At 47.1% G+C, this 22,274-nt stretch overlaps 1 protein-coding gene and 1 long non-coding RNA gene across 5 annotated transcripts in view; one reads left to right on the top strand and one right to left on the bottom strand.

Moving 5' to 3' along the window:
* Positions 1-20,287, top strand: part of LOC114847262 (uncharacterized) — a 48,563-nt gene extending 28,276 nt beyond the window's left edge. The window contains exons 2-4 of one of the 4 annotated variants that reach the window (XR_008693499.1): positions 13,271-13,338; positions 13,813-14,005; positions 15,580-20,287. This is a non-coding gene — a long non-coding RNA (uncharacterized LOC114847262). Of the gene's footprint in view, positions 1-2,822; positions 2,932-8,416; positions 8,657-13,270; positions 13,339-13,812; positions 14,006-15,579 lie in introns of all 4 variants that reach the window. The other 3 variants (XR_008693500.1, XR_008693501.1, XR_003784173.3) reach the window with 3 other exon arrangements.
* Positions 15,021-22,164, bottom strand: wdr3 (WD repeat domain 3). Its single transcript, XM_029136792.3, has 27 exons — positions 21,823-22,164; positions 21,047-21,249; positions 20,755-20,964; positions 20,537-20,655; positions 20,342-20,420; positions 20,113-20,208; positions 19,877-19,978; positions 19,661-19,762; positions 19,316-19,416; positions 18,922-19,026; positions 18,602-18,832; positions 18,430-18,523; positions 18,211-18,312; positions 18,013-18,095; positions 17,792-17,930; positions 17,651-17,707; positions 17,418-17,518; positions 16,918-17,029; positions 16,699-16,833; positions 16,569-16,619; positions 16,345-16,410; positions 16,090-16,182; positions 15,930-15,980; positions 15,815-15,858; positions 15,593-15,721; positions 15,374-15,467; positions 15,021-15,291 (listed from the first exon to the last, which is right to left on the bottom strand). The coding sequence occupies exons 2-27, from the start codon at positions 21,218-21,220 to the stop codon at positions 15,136-15,138; spliced, it is 2,826 nt and encodes a 941-aa protein (XP_028992625.1). The 5' UTR covers positions 21,221-21,249; positions 21,823-22,164; the 3' UTR covers positions 15,021-15,135.
* Positions 22,165-22,274: the final 110 nt, after the last annotated feature.

Raw genomic sequence — 22,274 nt, 5'->3', positions numbered from 1 at the left:
TGAAAGCGATGCAGTACTCAGTGAATGCATGAATGGACCTCAGTCCGGGGGGGAGCAAGGTTCCTGTCAGGGTCTGTGTCAATCCTCAGGTCGAGTCTACGGAGCTGAAACGTTCCCTCAGCAGCACATGTGGAGAGCAGCAGTGACCCGTCAGCCGCGGAGACGCCGGACAAAACCATGGATAAGCTTAAAAATCATTTCACTGCTGCTACACCTACTACTTCTACCCTACACACGTAGTTGTAGCCTGCTCTGTCATAAATTCTGAACTGAACAATACTATAAATATATCCACTTGTTAAGAGAGAAACTTTAAACTTTATATGAAATAACATTTAAGGTGGTTTCACAATAAGATTTTAAAACAGTCGATCAGAAATAAATAAATTTCTTAGTGAAGGTGTTTTTAATAAAAATACTCCTTATCATGACAGAAACCCATTTAGATGTTTTTTCTTCTAATAACATCTGTTAGTTCTGCACTTTTCTTCCTCCCCTGTGGGATATCACTGCCTGTGCTAATTGCACAGTTCCTCCTCTGCCTGCATCACGATTTCAAAACACAAGATGAGTGACAACATTTCGTGTCAGAACAAATTTACAAGCTTTGGTGAGATACAGAGAAACAACACGTAGAGTCAAATTAGCATACGTGTTTTCACTGTAAATGGGGTTTTTGCTGGAGTTTGGGTGGTTGGGAAAACGAAGCCCAGGTCTTTGGGTCTAAAACCATTTGACCTTTGCCTCCAGGAAGCATGACACGATGTCGCTGGTGTCACTTTACACTCACAGACTGACAGAAAACAGTGTTGATGAAGATGTAAATCATTTAAACTTGGTGAAAGCTTGATGAGTGCACGAGGGGAGAAAACCTCCCGAAGCCTGTTGCTGCTTCCTGCAGTCGATGACTAATCGCCTCCACGCCCGGCTGTAACTGCAGAAGAGGTTCTGGTACCACAGCTTGTTCGGTCCAGTACCTGTGTTGTAACTAGTATGTTATTAATGCAACAACCATGAACACAAAGATGAACATAATCCTGTCTCCAGATTGTGCTCTTTCATAATGTTTCATGTTAAATGTAGCCTGGTTCATCTTTGTACATCTGAGAGCATAGTATCATTATTTATTTCAAATTCTAGGTTTTTACACTTGCTGGAAATGTGTGGATTGCGTCGAATCAGTCCAGAGGCCTTGAAGTGTGTGTGTCAGCTGCAGGGATAGTGTTACTCAGTGAATCAGTGGTGAAGAGCTGATGGAAGCATTGCTATAAATTGACCTGCCAGTCAGTGGAGTTGAGGTTTTAAGGCTTTTTAAACTGCCCCATTGTGTTGTTGGTGAAGGCCTGTATCCCACTTTGATTATCGCCCCATTGTAATTAACATGTTTTGCCTTTGGCGGCTCCTAGTGGTGTAAAAAATAGTGGCGGGCAACAGAAAGGCCTTGCACTTTAATCCACCGGAGGAGGAGAAATGGAGGAAAGTTGACGTCGCACATACTGTGCGCGGCATCTCTGTGTGGCAGCGTTTCACTTTGTTGATCGAATAGAGAGAAACAGAGCAGAGACAGGATACGGAGCCACACTCACCTGTGACCTTTGTCTGTCGACTCGTCTGTGTCGCCCCTAAATTTAGTCTGGGTGTGGAGGCCGAGCCCCCCCCCCCCCTGGCATTTAGCCTCTATTTGTCTTGGTGATGCCCGTGGGCGCAGACATCTCATGGTGCGACGTAAATGTTCTGATAAGCTGTGAACAATGTTGTTAATGTTGATGATTCTGCCTGGAAACGGTAGGTTGGAAACGCAGCAAATATGTCCGCTGAACATGAATGAGTGAACAAATGAAAACGAAATCTACAGGTGACAAAACACGGGCCGCTCCAAACCGACTCCTGACCACTTTCCTTCTGATCTTTGTGCTTCATCGCACCATAAATCAGCACCTGGCATCGTCAGTAAATCCCTAAAAATGTGTGACTCTGTTTTTTCTTTCAGCACCTGAGTAGAAAACATTAATGAGATGCGAACACGTCGAAAGCCCATTTATCATTTTGTATCATTTTATTATTTTTGTGTAGCAGTGACGTGTTTTTCTGTGCATGCACTCTACATTCACACAGTGTCACGAGGATACACTGTGTGTGTGTGTGTGTGTGTGTGTGTGTGTGTGTGTGTGTGTGTGTGTCTCTGTGTGTGTGTGTGTGTGTCTCTGTGTGTGTGTGTGTGTGTGTCTCTGTGTGTGTGTGTGTATGTGTGTGTGTGTGTGTATGTGTGTGTGTGTGTGTGTGTGTCTCTGTGTGTGTGTGTGTGTGTGTCTCTGTGTGTGTGTGTCTCTGTGTGTGTGTGTGTGTGTGTGTGTGTGTGTGTGTGTGTGTGTGTGTGTGTGTGTGTGTGTGTGTGTGTCTCTCTCTGTGTGTGTCTCTGTGTGTGTCTGTGTGTGTGCGTCTGGCCGGGCTGGGTTGTTTGACCAGCTGTTTGGAGGGAAAGCCTGATCCCCAGTGACCTCGTGTTTCTCCAGCTGCTGCAGGATCAGAAAAGCCAAGTCTTTCCGCGAAGGGATCGACAAGATGGGCTCGAACTCTGTTTATCCTGCTTCTTTTTTCTCTTGGTCACATTCGTTCTTTTTGGGTCCCACTGCTAAAAGATGTTCACTTTTTGCACTTAATTGCAGAAGCAGATAAATGATATCACAATGTTTTGGGCAAAATGTTTTACTCCCTCACTGTGTCGGTCCTTAGATGACGAGTGTGTGTCCTTTGTTTGTGTTACAAACTCTATATTACACCATCACAAGTCAGGCATTTTTTTCTGAACTTGCTCTTTTTAGATAGAAATCGCTGTGACGTCAGGGAAGATTTGCTGCTTCCTGCCGTCATTGAGGTGACAGAATTACAGGAACTGGATTCTGCAGAGGAGCAAGTGGAGCTGAGAGCGAGGTGGTGAAACCTGTCAGCTTCACACTGCACTTTTCCACTCGCATATTTATTTGTGTCAATATGCCTCAAACGCCTGGAGGTGTACACACATTTACATGCAGCATGTACCCAATACACCACACACACAAAGCCCGTGTCCCTAAGTATTTATAGCGTTGTTCACCACTGCCAAAGACTTTGATCTGTGTGTGTGAGTGTGCGCGCACCAATTAAATTGACAAGAGAGCAATGGCTGTCAACAGCCAGGTGCTGGATGCTGGCTGGAATTTGGCGCGTGACCGTGACAAACCGAACGTTGGTCTTCTGAGGTACGAGCCAGCGGATTCCTCAAACGCACCAGTTTGTTCTGAACACATGCTGTACATACACATTCTCAAAGCCATTTTCTTAGATTTCTGTGTTTTTCTTGGTTTTATAGTTATGTGTGTCTTTTAAAAAATATATTTTTGAAGTTAATTCATTTTTTAATGAAATGAAGGACTGAGGTTCCACAGAATTTACTTTCAACATAAACACATGGGATTTTAATATAGCTTAATTTCTACTTACTGAAACCTAAACCTAAAGTTAATTTAGGGGTTATTTAAATTAATGAAAATGTATAAAATCAAATTAAATCAGTGTATACTTAAAATTTCTTTTTAAAAGACTTTTTTAGCAATTAAATTTTAATTTTGCCTAAAATTCAAAGAATTATAGATACACATTTTTTTGTATACCTATTTGTATATTTATTTATTTGTAATATTTATTATTATTAAAAATATTCTATATTTTTTTTACAAAATAATTAATAATTATTTACAGTGTTATGTCACTACAGATCAACCTTTAATACCTCATGCTAACGTGACAAAGAATTGTTTGTGTGTTCAGACTAAACGTGTTTTATACTGTATTTTCTGTGTGAGACTGAGGAGGATTCTAATGTGTTCTGTGTTTTTAGTTTAATCATGTATAAGGTAATTCATATTTAATAAACAGGTCACTCGCCCGACCGCCAGTTATTGACATTTGCAGTAATCCCTCGTCGGCTCTGGCTCTTGTTTACAGATGTCTTTCTCTTTGCTGCTTAAAGTTCGCTGATGTTTAAAAGTGTCCGGACAGACTTTAGAGAGCTTTCAACTGTCACTACGGCTTCTAGCTCAGCTGGCAGCACACGTCTGTCAGCACTGCTATTACGATCCTGTGTGTGTGTGTGTGTGTGTGTGTGTGTGTGTGTGTGTGTGTGTGTGTGTGTGTGTGTGTGTGTGTGTGTGTGTGTGTGTGTGTGTGTGTGTGTGTGTGTGTGTGTGTGTGTGTCTGTGACCTTGAAACTTCTGCTGAACGTTACACTCAACAGCTTTGCACGTGTGCATATATACAAAACCCGTTAGAATCACGTTCTCAGCCTGAGGCTTTTGACCTTGTTTTACTGGTTTTATATTGCTAACACAAAACCTGTGGGTACAAATACACAATTTAAACAAGTAGTACATTAGAAAAAGTGCAGTGGAACACGGTTCGGCTCAGCTTACGGGTCATTTCCTAGCGCTAGACCTATTAAGATGCTCTCAGGAGGATTAAAGTTCACAGTGTGCACGAAGGAGGACGTGACACGGTCACATGGAGCAGCAGGGTTTCTGCTGTACACTGTCTGTGTGTGTACACCATGACTAGTGTGTCCTTCTACACACGATCGCTTCGGTTTAAGGACAGTAAAAGTGTTTTTTCCTTAATGTAGGCTTTATAATTTGGAAATGCCTAAACTACCTGATGTGTGAATGTGCCCCCCCTGAGGAGGCCGTGCTGCCGCCGAAGTGCCGCGGCGCTAAAGCCAAGCGCCTCAGTGGCCATGACAATGTGCTAATGCTACAATGGATCTCTAACGAGCGGGAGCCAGCGCTAATTTCCCCGTTTGACAAAGGGACTCTGTGATCTGGCTGTTAGCGCTCGCTGCGCTAGCAGGTGTGTGTGGCTTAGAACTTCATTGTGGACTTCATGCGTGATGTGTGTGTGTTACACGTTAAACGACACACACCCGTGCAGTGTGTTCACACTCGCTAATTGCAGAGGTTTCAGGGTTGGCGACCCGCTGGGGGTTCTGGACGCGGGTCACAGAGCAGACAGGCTGAGTGACAGGCCACTGACATCTCCCAGCATGCTTGGTGTTTTCTTGGCACAGGAACCACCGCTGTTGCTGAAACCAGCGATGAAGACGAGCTGTCAGCGTCGCACAGGACGTCACCAGCACGGGTTAATACAATAGAAAATCTGGGAAGCATTCATGTGATGCTGGGAATTAGGAGAACGTTAATATCACACTTATGGAGAAACATTGGGCTAAAAATGTGCAGAGCTCTCATGCTACGCGGAAGCACACGCAAATAGCATGTGAGGAGTGAGGAGACATCACTATGTCAGGAGACGGAGAGGAGGAGACGAATGATCGGACAAGTGGAGGGAGTGAGTAAGGAAACGAAGACGAGCTCGGAGAGAAGGGCAGGATTAGAGTGACGGCCTCAGCTTCAGCCGCTCCCTCAACGTCCGGGGTAAATTTAACCAGGACCAGTCCTGGTTTCACGCATGTGTGTGAAATGTGAGCGGATTATGTCCCATCACACCAACACGGACACGGAGGAAACCTGTGTAAACTGTTCTTGACCTCCTACCTGAACATCCAACAGTCTGGAGGCCTGCATTTGGACGCTCCCAGTAAACAAGGGAACTTCTAATATCAAACATAAACTCACCTCAGATTCACGAGGCGGCCTCCATATTCACACGCTGTGGCATCAGTCTCCTCTGTTGTGTGTTTGCACTCTCTCCTACTCATGAACACAAGTGGGTGTCTGAGTGGCAGGAGGACTGGGAGCGGTGTCTCTGGAGGACCTGGGACCAGTTCATCAGTGGTGAAGAAACACACGGGGACATCTGAGCATCTCTGGCTTCTAAGAAGGACTGGAGGAAGGACAAGCAGACGGAGCCATCGCCTGTGTGCGTCTGAGACGTCACAGCTTCACCTGCATCCAGTTCCGCTTCTTACTTCCCAAATTAGAGCCTCCGTTCGACAAGTACCAGCGAATGACTTTGTCGGTATCTTAAAGCGAATGGCCTGGTTTTCACACTGCTATCGAATGACCGGCTGGGATCTGCCGCGCGGGCAGCGGCTGGTGTGGATTTGAGAGCAGGCCACAGCTGTCCCAGGGACCCCATCGCGCCTCCTCGTTGTGTTCTAGCAGATCGGCCAACCTTCCTGTCCCTCAGTGCGAGATAAAACGGCCATGTGGAATTTGGGGAATGGCACTGACCCTGCTCGTGCCCCCTCCACCAGGAAGCATCACGTCTGAATTGCAACCCTGCCGTGGAAACCTTCCTATCAACTGTGTGTTAATCTTGTCAATAAATGACTCTACAGTTTCATTGTCTCTATCAAACTGCCTCGAGAACCTGACAAGTTGATGAACCTCTCCTTCCTCTCTGTCTTTTTCTGTCACTAACTGTGGACTCCTGGGAACTAGCTCATCGATTAGCATCTCTGCTCTTCCAAAGCACAAAAAGAGACTACGATGTAGAGAGTCGATGGACAGAGACGTCTCAGTCTGTCAGATCAACTTTCTTCTTCCAAATTCTTTGTCCTATCGACTGCTTGCCATCATTGTGAGACATTTACTGCTTTATTTAATTATATTATGATCACCATAAGATTAGAATTATAATAATAAACACAGTAGAATTGTCACCTGTCTGACAGCTTCAGCTTCAAAGTAGCCCCTGAGTTTGAGCTACTGCTCCCTCTGCTGCAGAGCATCCCTGACTCACACCGCTTAATGGAAACACTATTTGTCACTTCGGTCCAATTAATCTAAGCTTCATGACTTTCCTACATATTCAAGAAGGCTGAAGTTGTGTCTGTCGCTGCCAGTTTCACACAAATTAGAGGATCCGCGACCACAGTCTCATCCATCACAGTTTATTTACTTGGTGATGAGATCAATACGTCGTAGGAGGCCTGGTGGAAAGTTGGACGTTCTGACAGCGCGTCGGCCCACACGGAAAATGTGCCGCTGCAGCAAATGGCTGAAGCTCAGCTAGCGAGCGTGACCGAAGGCGGTTTGTGTCTGGAGTGGAGGCAGAATGAGAAGCAGCTTTACAGGCAACACGCGAGCATGTTACCGCTCACAGCAAAGCCCGTCGGATGCCAACGATGATGGTGGAGCAGAAGCACAGCCTGGAGGTGATGTGGAACGTTCAGGAAGGAGGAGATCAGAGGGACAGTAATGAAGACGATGATCACGGCTGTAAATTGTGCCGCCGGCGCATCAAGCTGTCTGCGCAGTCCTCAGGTCGAGTGTCAGCTGGTCGGGAATGACACACTTAACCCCAGCGCGGCTCAAAGCCTCGTAACTCACCGCTCGCGTCCCCGGCGTGACTTAGTGCCTCTCATTGGGACTGGACGTCTCCAGCAGATGCGCGCGTGAACCGATACTGTGGTGCCGTCTGCTGAGATGAGCAGGAAGCGTGGCAGTTCGGACTCGGGCTCCGTCTCAGGCCGTGCGGGTTGAGGGAAGCGGGCGCCGAGGCGCCCTGCTGCTCCGTGGCTCTCTGCCCACGACGCCACCGGCGCATAGTGGTCCTTAGGCTTCTCAGCGCCGCCAGGACCGCGCAGCCTCATCTCATATTGCTTCATTTCCAAGGCACTGATTTATCTGAGGCTAAACATAACCCTCATCGCAGCAGTTCTATCGTCATCTCTGCCTTTTTCACCAAAGCCCATGGATGAAATACCGAGGCCTTGAATCAACACAGACTTTAACAGTAGCGTGATGAATGAAGGATTTATACAACTTCATGCAGTATATGTATATTTTTTGATATAGTAATATGGGGAAATGAAATATAATGTGCTGCCAAGGCGGCGTAACCGACTCGACAGGGGAAGATTTATCACCTCCACAGCCTCGTGACTTTACGTTAATGCCTCTGTTTCACTGTGTGTGTGTCAGAGCATAATTAACCCATGCTGAATAATTAAACAAGTCATAATTCTGCAGCCCAGTTCACGTCTGCAGGTGAAAAGCCCCGTCTTTCTGTGGCGGGCGGTCGAGGGGAGTGTTCGTCTGTTTTTCTATCCCCCCAACATCCGATCATTACCGCAGCGGCGGCCTCTGGAGAAAAGGCCGGCCGGGTTTATTTAGTGCTAAAAAGCTTATCTTCAATTTATGAAGGCGCTAAGTAAAGATCTGTCAGTGCGGAGGAGAGATGGGGAGGAAGGAGCAGATGAGAGGGGCATAAATTGTAAAGGCCGAGAGACGCGGTGCTGAAAAAGGAGCGGAGGTGGTGAAAAAGACAGGATGTAGTGAAAAGAGAGAAGGTGGGAAAGGAGTCAAACTAACGCGTCATATTTAACACAAAACAGTGAACAATGACTGCATGCTGATAATCTGAGTCGAGGCAGAATCCCCTCGGTCAGTCTCATTTTATCTCCTCGTCTCCCCTGTTTTAGGCCTTTTAGCTAAAGATGTCTGCGGCCGATGAAGTGAACGTCGCTCTTCATAAGCACAAAGCGGTTTCTGGGTTTCTCGGCCGCCTGCTCCCTCGTCGCTCAGAGGCGCTCAGAGACATTAAAGAGTCCTACCTGCTTGTTTTGGCAGCAGTGAGGCCGAACGCTCTGGCCGTGGGCTAAAACCCGAACCCTGCAACAGCGAGGACACAGTCGGAGCAGAGATCCATGGGAGATGAGCAGGTATGAAAAGAAAACAAAAGCAAGCGACACCAGAGACAAAGCAAGAGGGCGGTTTGTGGATAGAAGGAGGTCTGAGTAATAGTTTTATTGAGTTATTGGCATGAGTTCGACATCAGCTATGGCCGCAGGCGGCTGCCAGGGCCACAGCAGCCGTGCCACAGTCTGATTCCATGGCCTGTAGGAACACCAGCTCCCACGCATGAAAGAATAGACGGCTTCAATTGAGTTACTGGGCTGCGAGAGGTGCAGAGCGGGCTTTTAACCTAATTAAACGCTAATAGGAAGCAGTCAGCGGCTTTTCCTGCAGGGGCTTTCATCTGCGTCTGACTGGAGGTGAAGTCCCTGCAAAGGAGCTGGAGCGCTCCGACCCCCCGGAGTCTCAGGCGCTGCTCGAGTCAGAGGTGTTTTTAGATGAGGGTGGAGAGATTAGTGCGAGCGTGCATCTCCACGCATGCGGGCGGAGCTCATAGGACGAGTCAGAGCACGGCCGCGAACGCAACACATCAACATTAATGACCGCATCCCGCTCAGCGTTAACGCGTCTCCAGCCAGACTGTCTGGACGAGCAGAGGAGCGGTTCAACATCCTCGTCCTCGGGATGGAGATGTCCAGAAACCTGTCACAGCTCAGTCACGAGTGGCCCAGCGTGTAATCGCACATCGCTCATTACATCAAAGGATTTGCATCGACTTCTCCACCGGCAGCGCAAACTTCAGTCACATGTCGGAAAAGAGGCTGCGGGTTCTGTTTGGACTGAGGCTCAGGGAGCGGGTGGGTCGATTGATTGGCTGGAGGCCGGTGTGTGTGTGTGTGTGTGTGTGTGTGTGTGTGTGTGTGTGTGTGTTATTGGCAGCAGGTCCAGACATTGACAGAGGGATTAAGATGAGGCCGGAGCTCAGGCCTCCACGCTGACAGACAACTTGCCCCTGAGAGTCACTGCATTCACTGGAGACACAGTCCACCTGAGGCCTCGCTGACCCTGTGTGTGTGTGTGTGTGTGTGTGTGTGTGTGTCCTGTAGCTTGTTTTAAGTGTAATTCCTGCTCAAGCAAGACTGCGCTAATGTGTGTGGGTTCAGAGAACGTGAGTGAACGGAGTCAGGCCTTAATTCAATGTTTCTTCACAGCAAGATATCAGAATCTGTTTAAGAGAAACACGCAGCAATCGTTGACCAAGAAACAGAATCCTGCATGTTTCTGGCTTCAGTGAAATGACTGACAGCTCATTATTCTTTCTGGGTGGTCTCCTGGCGGCGGGTGAAGGGGCTGAACCCCCCCCCACGTTACCTCCACCATGTGTTTGCTGCTGGTCCCTGGAGGCGATTCTCACTAAGACACTGCTCCTCTGACAAACTCAGCCTCAGCTCTGCTTGTTTGGAGGAAGCACAACACTTTTGCTGAACCCGCTGCTCAAATGTTCACTCGCTGTTGCTGTTGCTGTTGCTTTTCTTGCCCTTGTGACATTTATCTACTGATGTTCCACCTGCATGCTTTTTCCTGGTGTTTCCTGGTCTCCCAGTGCTCCCAGTCTGAGCTTCCAGCATCCTCTGCATTTTTAGCACCACCTGTTTCTACCTTCTGCCTGTTTTAGACCAATTTTTCACCCTCAGTCTGTTTTTATGTGACCGACGACTGATGTGAATGCCGTGTGTGATGATGACACTAAAGAAAGGCCCTAAAACCTTTTAACGTACGCTTCCTGTTTAATGACTTAGCATTAAGATGATCTTTCTTATATGCTAACGCTTGAGTTGAACGTTGCCCAGACAAAGTGTGCGTGCGTGCGTGCATGCGTGCGTGCGTGCGTGTGTGCGTCGTCAGCAGCTCTTCCTGCTGCAGGTTAACACCCATGTCCACGCAGAAGGCTTCAAACACTCATTGCCCTTTTAGCCTTTGGGTGTCATTCATTCCTCATCCAGATGTAGAGCTTCATCTCCGTCAGACTTCACAGGCATTCTTTCTCACTTTGTTTGATTAATCCGTGTTTCCTCAGTAGTCCACAGTGGTTTAGACACCTTGATCCAATGCTAGGCTGAACACACACAGCCGTGGCCGTGGCTGCAGGGATGGACTGCTGGTCACATCTGTCCTGAGGCCCTGGGGGATGTTTGGGTCAGCAGCGTGACTGGACCTCCATTATGGGTTGTGTTTGGGTTTCGGCTCAACTAAACACTGTGTGTGTGTGTGTGTGTGTGTGTGTGTGTGTGTGTGTGTGTGTGTGTGTGTGTGTGTGTGTGTGTGTGTGTGTGTGTGTGTGTGTTTATAACATTGTGAACTTGTGATCACGTATCTGAAATGTAGATTTGCTGCATGTGGTTGTTTTTTCGGCTTTCAAAATAACAGATCTGAATTTTAAGACTGACTTTTAAGCTGCAGGTATTTTCATCACGTTCTGCCGTGATTCCACTGTTCTGATGATTTATGGTAACATCAGCGCTTGACTCGGTTTCAGATGTAACACTGACCTGTGTTCTGATGGCTGTGGAATATTTATGATGTGCACCTCCAGGTTAGTGGAATTACATAAAGTAAGTCCCCTCTGCCGCTCGGCTCCGCCGTCGGTGTTTATGGATTTGCACACGAGATTCCATAAATGTAAATAGTGTTCCATTGGAAAATATGAGCTGAAGCCGTTCGAGCAGTGACAGTCTGTCTCTTCAGCTCTCTGCCAGCGGTCGGACCATTATTCATGGACAAATACTTTCTGTCCTTGGCTTCCTCTGGCGTTTGGATGAAGTTAGTGTGTTCTCACACAGGAAATTGCGCGTCTGTCAGGAGGATGGTGGACGGCGTCCTGCCCGTAAATCACAGCGCTAACGGTGACCACGCACCGACTTCGCGTCGCATTAAAACGCTCGCGCTGGGTTTTGTTCACAATTCTGAAACTTAAACATGAGTTGACTAACCGACTGCAGCTCTTGCAGGACTTTCCACTTCTTCCCATTTGTGTTGTGATGTATTAAGATAATAAGGCACCGCCGCCAACGGCACCTTGTAAATCCCCAGCAGAGCGCCGCCGTTAACGTGTTTTTCTGAGCGGAATGAGGCAGAGAACGAGTCAGCTCAATTTTTCTATTTATTTTCTGTGTTTAATTGGACAAATGAGTCGCATTCCAGCCCGGGAGCATAGTGGCATTATTGTTCTCAGAGAATAAACACAGAAGGGTCCTGCGTGGACTATAAAAGCCCAGAATAAACAGCTCTCTCAAAGCCCAGTATTGAATGTCTGTTTATGACTTGTAATATGAAGTGCAGAGCTTTAAAATCACTAATTACATCAGCGACGTGGCAGCGAGCGACTGTGTGTGTGTGTGTGTGTGTGTGTGTGTGTGTGTGTGTGTGTGTGTGTGTGTGTGTGTGTGTGTGTGTGTGTGTGTGTGGAGCTAATACGTCTGGTGAGTCTGCGTTTCTTTTTAAATTTTTAACTCTTCTTGCGTGTTCTCAAGCAAGAAGTGTGTGTGTGTCTGTGTGTGTGTGTCTGTGTGTGCGTCTGTGTGTGCATCTGTGTGTCTGTGTGTGTGTGCGTCTGTGTGTGTGTCTGTGTGTGTGCGTCTGTGTGTGTGTCTGTATAGCAGCCTACAGAGGCCTGACCTCGGAGCGAGGCAGCAGGAAAAACACGTCTTCCTCTCGCCTGATCTTTGCAGACGCTGGTTATTAAAACACGTTTCCGTCTTCCGCTGAGATGAGAGGAGCTGCGCTGCTGCCGTAACATATAAAACCCTGACGTGGGAAGGAGCAGCGAGACATAAATAGAGAAATAACATTTTTATTGATTAAGCTGATAGATTTATAGTCCGACTGACTGCATTTGTAGGATTTAATTGAGGGGAATTTTTCACCGAAGGTTTTAAGGCTGTAACAACTAGTTTTATATATTTTAATAGTTATCCAAGTTAAATGCATAATTCTTCTTTAACCTTATGCTAAGCTAAAATGCAAACCATGCATGTAACCAGTCTGAAGAAATCAGCTTCACAAACAAACATGAAGGAATGAAGTGAGAGCGGTGCGAGGACAGCTGAGGGTGGAAAAAAGAGGCTGAATGTGGAGAAAGGAAACATTCACGGCTGTGTGTGAGCAGCTCCGCGGTTCAGCTCAGTTCAGGCGGTGGCCAGTGGGCCCTGCATGCGCCATCACCTCATCACTCAGCGGCCTGCACCCCCACCACACCCACCCCCCCCCCCCCCCCAACGCTGCTGGAACCACCACATTATGAGCGAGCCGCCACCTCATATCTCAGCGCCCGCCGGCATCGAGTGCTGGACTCAGACTTGAGACGCGGCCGTCGCTGGGAGGGCTGGGAGCACTGGGAGCGCTGGGAGCACTGGTACCGGGCCGCCCCACGGACGGGCCGTCTGTCTGTTGCTCTGTTCTGCTGTCTGACTCTCTGTCTCTGCGCACACGTCACCGACGGGGAATGAATCACAACGTGATGCTGGGAAATGTTGGTGGATATTAAAAACCTTCCTGATGATCTATGGTTTGGTGAAACAGGCTCTAGTTTTAGGGTTAGAAGACATGTTGCTACTGCCAGGAGCCAGGTGGCGTCCAGAAAATGATGAAGTTATTTTAATGCTGTCACAAGAAGCAACAATGCATCAGTCTGTCCTTTACAGATGACACGGACTGGATGAGCCTCGCTTGGCTGCTGTGATCCAGTGCTGCACAAACGAGGAACGCTGTGGTCTGGGATTTTATTTTTCCATATTCACATACAGTAAATGAACCCAGTCGCCTTCACTCTTCACTCTTTGATTTCTTCTGCAGCTTCAACTCCTGTTTAACTTTTGCGTCACTGTATTTAAATCTGTTCATTTCATTGTATTCTGTAGCTAAAACAAACTAGATGTCTACAATATTAAATAAATAAAATAAATAATCAGACTAGTATGAAGCTGCACGTACACTAGTATTAGTTTTTATGCGACTCCACTTTGGGCTGTGCATCATTTTAACAGCAGCTGTAACAGGAGGTCTGTCGCTATCTGTCCAAAGCGCGGCTCAGACACATTTATTGCTCCTATCATGTTCTATAGACACCACCAGGTCGAGCAGCAGCTATGACTTGATCGGATGCTGGAGTATGATGTCACGCAGACCATATGTTGACAGACTCCACCAGTGTAGACCTCATAGAATCTCCTGTCTGTTCCTGCAGGCTCCACCGTGAGCGGGGGTGCGTGTCCACCTCTGCCCTGAGCCTCTCTGGCCTCTGGCCAGCAGCCGGTGATGGAGTCCGACCGACCCTCGACCCTCGAGCTGCAGCAGGTGGCATCAGATGCGTGAGCACAAAATGAGCTCCGACAGCGGAGGAAACATCCTGCTCTGAGGAAGTGCAAGACTGCCCTCTGGTGAGTTCCAGCGCTTCACACTGAAGCCTGTATTTTCTGGATGATGGTACGGAATGAATCCTTTAAAGCCTTTGTCCTTTGTTTGTTTATTAAAAAAAATAAACATAATGATTTCACAAAGTTTGATTCTAACTGTACAGATGAATTACTGCCACAATCATTTGCACGTTTGCCACAAACTAACCTTCTCCACTAACAACTTCTCCAACTCTTGTTGGTGCTGATACAGCGCCGCTGCTCCAAAAGTGCAACATGGGATTTTCAAGAATTTTTAATTTTGGCAGGTGTGACATTTACAAGCAGGAGATGGAATCCAGCCCCGTAAAGAGCTGCTCGGACCCTGTAAATGCGCTTAATTGATTTTTTGTCTGCTGTGATGCTGAGCAGTGAGGCAGAGGTGTTGCAGAGCTTCTGTTTCATTATTCCTCAGCGCCTCATGCTCAGGAAATAAACACACTTGTGGAACGTGAGGTGTCTGATGTGGGGTGTGAAACGTTTGTAAAGGTCACAGGACTAGAGGAAATATGAAATCTGTTTACCCAGGCACCAGGCCGTAGGACTATAAATCTAGACAGAGTTACAAGAGCACAACTCCCCGTTTGAGTGGTGGATGCCTCCAAGGCCAACAAGGACCAGGGGAGTTCTTCTCCCGCCTCGAGGCCAGAGACTGCCTCTGAGACAGTGTGGTCACAACCAGGTGGTCTGCAGCTCTGGTAGCTTGCGACTGGTTTTAAGTCCCGGGTCGTGTCCAAAAGCATCTTTGTCCTGGTTTGGCTCCAGGCCTGAATGGCTCCCATTAGGCCTGTAGGAGAGCAAGCAGCTTAAATCATAGCTGTCCCCCATGTGGCAATCACGAAGGGAGGACTAGAGCTGCTTTAAACATGAAATATGTCTATTTAAGGTATAATTATATGGGACTGTATTTTATAGACTGAGCTGCTGTGTAGACACTGTCCACTTCTAGCTGATGTGGATTTATTCATTTCGAAAGCCCATAAAAAAAAGAACGGTAAGAAACCAGTCAGACGCAGTTTATTTGGGAAATGAAGCAGGTTTCTGAAAAACTGTTACATCCTGTTAGGATTTAATAATGTACAAAACCCAGTGAATGTTTCTACACAGTCAAACATTTAAGCAATGGTGAGGATGGCTCGCTCCCGCTTCCTCCTCCTCTTCTTATTCTCCTTCAGTCGACCTGTGGCCTCAGCGAAGAACATCACGTCTTCTTTGCTCTCGATCTCCCGCTGGAGGAACTGCAGGGCCGCACTGTTGAAGCCCAGCACATCCTGAGAAATGAAAAGAGGAGGAAGATGAGGAAGCCCATCCAAAGAACAACCAGCTGTTGCTTGGTTTCCAGATGTTACTTACTCTGATTTCGCACACTTTTGCGAGAGTGTTGGTCCGTAGCTCATCTATGACAGACAACAGCATTTGGTTGCTGGAGATTTGGCCAAAGTGGATCCTAGAAACCAACACAAGCACGTCACCTCACCCCGAATCATCAGCGAGATCAACAGCCGCAGCTTGTTTAATACAGGTTTGTCATTAACATAAACTCTTATTTACATGCGCAGGCAGAGCTCTTACCTGAGAAGGAAGAAAAGGCAGCGGCAGACCAGCTCCACCTCCAGGCCCTGCTGGATGTAGCTGCCAAAGAGCTTCAGCAGTTCTGGGACGTAGGGGAAGGGTAAGACCAGCAGGGAAACCTCCAACTCACTGGGGATCAAACACAACAGACAGACAGCCACTCGGTGAGTGTAGGGTAGATGGAGGCAGAGCTGTGTGGGCAGAGTCAGACAAAGCTCTCACCTGGACCTGACCTTCTTTATGACGTCTAGAACGTAGCAGGACGGCTGAAACGCAGAGAGATCACACTCAGTTAACTGGAAACAAGCGGACGCTCACTCATCACTGCTCCACTTACTGAAACGTTGCCGAAGGCCACCAGGATCGGGTTGGCTTTGGGTGGAGGAAGCTGAAACACAGCAAACGTATACATTTTATTGGTATATATCTGTTTGGACATTTTTAGGCTCCACACCCTATGCTCAGTGGACAGTAGCATTACTGGATAATGTCTCTACCTCTTTGCCTGCATTCTCACAAGCATATTTATGCTCCTCCATCTTCATGGTTTCCTCTTTGTAAAGCTCCAAGGCTTCCATTATTCGCTCTGCCTGCAAAGAGGATCACATAGCAGCAGGAAGATCAGTGAGGATGACAAAGGTTTGCTGAATCAAATCTGAATCGCTACGTCAGTGTTTTAGAGTCATCGACAGCTTAACTCAAAGGTTTGAGGCAATGCTGCTCTAACATATACAAACATTAAATGAACTCACAGCTTTGACTGTCTCCACGGTTTTCTTTCCAGCTGGTGCAGCCTCTCCCTGAGTCTCCCCCGGCACCTGTGGATGAAATCCAGTTAATGCAACAATCTGGACTTGGTCCATTTCCGCCACCAAAATATCAACTACACTGTTCTACATAGTTTTATTACAGACCACTACTAGGCTATTTCCTTCTAATATAGTGTAAGTAGAGCCCATTGAAAACAAGTACTTACCACGGGTATGTCTCCTTTAGCCATGCTCTCCTCATACTCTGCTTCCCTCGCCTATATGAATATGAAAAACTCAAATCAAACCAAGGTACAAGTCTCCTTTAAATGTGTAGGCAAGTCTGGTTTGTCTCACCATCTCCCGCTCCTCCTCCAGGATGATGGGCTCCCTGGTTCTCTCCCAGAGACGGAGGGACTTATCATGGGATGACGACACAATGTGGTCGCCGTTGGGGCTGATGGTGAAACACCAAACCTCTCGATGGTGTCCCTGTGAGACAGCGAGGACAGGTTACTAATGCCACGCTGGAGTAAGGCTGTCTGAGCGTAAATATAACACAGAGGAGATCATCACCTCTAGGGTTTGGATCTGCTCAAACTTGTCTGCATCCCACTGTTTGATCTTCTTGTCCTTCCCCGCTGTGAAGAACAGATGAGTCTTGGGGACAAACTGGAGGAACATGACACTGTGGAGAGGGAAGCGTGAAGGAGGTCAGGCAGGCAAATCTGGGATTATTTAAAATCAGAGAAGACATAACAAAGACAAAACTAAAATGAATTAGTAAAGGCAGAAAAGAATACGGCACATCACAGAATGACGTTAGTAAGAGTGAAGCACTGGTCAAATGGGAAAAATAAGCAAACAAGCCAAAAGAAAAATATACTGAAACTAAACAAACTACAACTGAAAGCAGAGAAATAAAACAAGACGGGGAAAGTCAGGTGATCCACCGAGAAAATGGCAGAAAATCATTGGACGCGGATGAAGTTGGAGCTGAAACCTCACCAGCTCAGAGAATGATGGGCACATTCTTGCAGCTGCCCACTAAACCTGAGGCTGTTTGCTGTGCGTACCTGTCATCGTGAGCGAACAGAGAGCGGTGACAGTCACCGAAGTCCAGACCCCAGATCTTCACGTTTCGGTCAGCGGAGCCGGTGGCGATAAGTGCGCTGTCCTGGTGGACAGAGACCAAGAGACTAAGTCGAATCTACAGGCTGGTGCAACCTCAGGACAACTTCCTAGTTACCACTAACAACGGCTTCCAACCCGGTTGATCTGATATTAAAGGTTTATGACAATTACTCACATGTGAGATGTCCAGACAAAGAACAGGCAGCTTGTGTCCATACATAGACAAGAAGAACTAAAGCACAGAGGGAGGAGGGTGCAGTTAAGATGAAAGCAGAACATGCACTGCACAATAAATCTGCACTAACGGTGGATGTACCTTCAGTGTGTCTGTGTAGAAGACCTTTACGGTGCAGTCCAACAGAGACACGGCCAGCAGCCTGTGATCGGGGGAAAGCTTCACACACAGAACGTCCTCCTCCAGCTGCAGAGTGCGAGTGTGTTTCACCGTCAGCCTCCTGCATCACACACACAAATGGAATGTGGTGGAGGTGATCATTAAAAGAGATTTGCATATTCTGCTGCAACATGTTGACTTACTTCTGATCAGTCTCCTGGTCCTTTATCAGTTCAAAATCCCAGAACTTAACCGTCTTATCTGCACTTCCTGTGACGATGCCCCTCTACAAAACAAGCAATGACCAAAAACTGTAATTCAAACTCTGAATAATGTGAATTTAGAAAACAAAATACAAAAAGCATGAAACAGCGTGACAGATGAGACAAAGTCGGGTTTACCTGGTCTGGGGCCAGGCACAGGGACCACAGGGCTCCATCATGAGCTGCTACATTCTCCAGAAGGCTTCCTGAGGCCAAGTCAAAGATCTGTAGCTTGCCGCTCTGACAGATGGAACAACATTCAGAGAACAGGAGGATGAGGAAGAGCAGATTTTACCTCCACATGTCTACAGCCTCACCAGGCAAGCGCTTAAATCCCACCACGTTGCTTCTGCTCACCTTAGTTCCCAGGACGATCTGTCTGTCTCCAGGTACAAAGAGCGAGCACAGAGCATAGTCACAGGCCATGGTGCGAACCACCTGCAGAGTGGACCTGGAGGTCGGACATCCCATTAGAAGACGGATCAATAAACACAACAGCTCTGCATGTTTTGCATTGACCGTGTCACACCTGTTCCACACTTTGACTGTGTCTCCGGAGGCGGAGAGGACGGCCAGGTTGTCCGAGCTGAAGGCCAGCGTACGGACGTCGGTGCGGTGGCCGCCCAGCGTGAGGCGAGCCGTCTTGTTGGCTGTGGGGGTCTGGTCGGCTGTCTTCAGGCTGTAGGTCTCTATGGTGTTGTTCTGCAGCAGCAGCGCCACCTTCAGCTCACCGCCTGGACATGACAGAAAGTCCACCCATCTGGGAGGAGACGGACAGCGTGAGCATTACATTTAGTTAACTGGATGAAAACACTGAGGAGACCACTGCTTTGTCCTTGGGACACTTACCGGATCTTAGAGGACACCTTGATGTTGGTCAGCCTGATGATCTCGTCCTTCAGCATCCTCTCCACCACCGGCACTGCTGCCTCCTCTCCTGTATCTTCCTGAGCTCTACAGCAGAGGGCAACAAACACAACAAATGTTAGCATGCAGCACCTTCAAATCTGATGTCAGGAAACAAACGCACAGAGGAAAAACGACCCAACAGGTTTGAGTTTATGTAGAAACAGGTGTTACCCGACAGCACAGAGAAGATCTATTATTTATATTTCTATCCTGAATATTCATCCGTTTCTGTCAAGCTGCACTGCACTGGTGGCTAAAGAAGTTATTTTATGTGGTTTGTATTTCTGTGAATCGTCTAAAGGAACTGAACACAAGCAGTTTTTCCTGCGCCTACTTTGCGGCCTTCTTTTTTGCTTTCTTCAGCTTTTTGGACATTTTCTTCTCCACTTCCTCTTGTGACAGCACCGTGAACAGTTCCAGGACTGAATCATTGCCCTGATGGAGGAAGATGATGGGATAAAGAATGAACAATGAAAGAAACACAAACAACAATCAAACAAATACATCAGTAGTGTTCTTTCCAAAACCAATAATGACGTATAGTCTGTATTTAATGTGAAGCGTTTTGATGCATTCATCAGTACAAAGGGTTTTTCAGTGTTATGTTTATGTTACGTTTGGTGGTTTTTCGTGACACTGTGTTTTCAGTGAAGGAAGCAGCAGATGCCTCAGCACTCACATGGCAGGCGATGACGCTGGCCCTGGTGTCTGCTGTCAGGGAGACAACTCTGTCTCTGGCCTGTCGGAGGATGGAGCCGGCTTTCTTACAACTCAAGATCCGCTGAGACACAAAAAAGGAAAACTGGTTCAGAAACGTTCAGGAAAGTGCATTAAAGCATCTCGATGCGTCAGGTTTGCCTTTGTCCACAGTCATATTCTTTGACTTAAGTCCTACCTCTTCCACACTTTCCTCCTGCTCTTCCTCGTTGTCTTGTTCATCATCTTCATCCAGTAGAGTTTTACCCTTCTTCACTTTGGGCTCACCCTTTGCTTCTTCCTAAGCGGAACAAAACCACACAGATACTGATAACGACAATTTTGCTATTCTTTTCTTTTCAGGGAAAATATAATTTGTGTTCTCCTTCTGTTGGCACCTGTGCTCATTAACAACAGAGCTGCGTCCCTTCTCACCTCCTGCAGGTAGTTGATGTCCCAGGCCCGAAGTTCACTGTCAGCTGAGCCTGTTAACAGTCTGGTCTCCTGGTTCAACAGTAGCATGCCCCACACCTAACACACACACAACAGATAATGATGATTACAACAATGTGGACTCAAATAAAGCTGTCCGGTGTTTATGCCTCCTTCAGTTGACTATTGTGTGATTGTTCCTGTCATCTTATTGGACTCTGAACCTCCTCACCTCACTTCGGTGGCCCACCAAGGTCTTGAAGCAGTGCTGTGTGTCCAGGTCCCACCATTTTACAAAGCTGTCCTTGGAGCTGTAATGCACACAGATGTAACTGTGTTACTAATACTGCACGTCTTGTTATGAATGGAGCTAAGAATTGCTCCTTCACTCTGAGCAGTAACACTGTGTGTGTAGAGGCTGTGTTACCTGGTGACAAGGAGGTTTCTGTCTTTAAGGAACAGGGCCTGTGTGATGACGTCTTTATGGCCTTTTAATCTGTATAAGCCGCACTCATTGATGATGTCCCAAACAATCACATCTGTGTCCTGAGGAAAACAGCAACAGGTTATTCATGTTTAACACATTCATACCAAACCACAACTGTCACTTCACACACACTCACACACAAAAAACCAAGACCTTACTTTGGAGCCAGTGACAAGCCGCGCTCCCAGCCCGTCGTAATGGATAACGCTGACAGCTGACTTGTGGCCATTGAAGGACACGTTGCTCTCGCCGTTCAGAAGACTGAAGATACGCACTGCACCGTCCTCATAACCCACAGCGATGTGGATGCCATCAGGCGAAGGGCAGAGGAAGGTCACCTCATGCTTCTGGCCCTTCAGGATCAGGACCTGAACAGAAACAGGCATGGATCCCACATGGAGTCTGGAGGCGATGTAAGAAGAGCTCCCACAGGTCAAACAAACAGTTCACCTTCTCTCCTTTCCGGACATCCCAGATGAAGACGTGTTCACATGCGGCCACAGCGACGTACCGCCCTCTCTCCCCTCCTCGAAGGGTCACATATGCAATGTTGGCTTTCTGGCTGCCAATTACACCAAACACTGCGCTGGCAACGTAGCGCAGGTACTGCTTAGTCAATCCCATGACTGGCAGCCTCAACAAAAGCCTGGGTCCTACAAAACGTTACAGATTTTACGTATAGCACATAAAATTTCAGGCAATAGACATGTAGTTAATATAAGACTTTGGCAAAAGTGGTTTTGACGCTTTACTGAAACAACTTACAGTAGGTAAACACACGTGCGTAAGATCTCGAATAAAGAATGAATAAACCCGTTTGGGATTTTAGTATCTTCCGACATTTATCAATACATAGTCTTTGTGATTGTTTTCTGGCATTAACGTAATTTATTAGCAAATTACAGAATGCTAGTCAACCTTTCCCAAAGCGTTTTTGTTTTATACATCTTTCTGTTCCGGTGGACGGGGGGCTACCTTTTACCCTGTGAATTAGTTAAATACGTAACAAGTCCCACTCACGCAGGCCCTTCTAATGTTAATATCGAGCGCACCTAGCCTCGCTCGCCCGCTAGTCCCTGTACCCACGTGGTGAAAATCATGGGGAAATGTAGTTTACATAACCCGATATAGCTGATATGTATGTGTGAAGATGTTATACCAACAGTTATAAAATGTTAGACATTAAACTGTTCTGCATTTAGTGTTTGCGCAGTTTCTGCTCTTACCTGTGAATCGCGGCCGCTAACTTGTGTTGAAGAGTGCTGTGCTTCCTGTGCGGCTGTCTCAGACTCAACCAATCGATCATACATTCACAAGCGATGATGTTTCATGTTTAATGAATCTTTTCAAAAAATTCCACTAAGTCAAGGGTTACATGTACCAATTGTTTTAATTTAGCAGAACATTTTTATTGGTAAATGTATTTGTATGAAACACACTGCACCTCCTGATTACTTAGCGATCATTTTTTTTCTGTTGCTTTTGTCTGCGGCTCCAGTCGAGCACTCAAGCGCCTGAGCTGCTGGACTAGAACCTTTTAAATGTCTCGCTTCTCAGTTGGGCTTTGGTGTAATTCCCTGATTCTATTGCACGGTTCTGGGCGGAGAAGCTCAGTCAGTAATGCTACGTTGACTCTCGCACCCCTCACCAACCCTAGCGGAAGTGTTCTGCGTTTATT

The sequence above is a fragment of the Betta splendens genome, chromosome 21 (genome assembly GCF_900634795.4).
Source record: "Betta splendens chromosome 21, fBetSpl5.4, whole genome shotgun sequence".
Classification (NCBI taxonomy): domain Eukaryota; kingdom Metazoa; phylum Chordata; class Actinopteri; order Anabantiformes; family Osphronemidae; genus Betta; species Betta splendens.
This window is presented reverse-complemented; position numbering and strand designations above follow the sequence as displayed.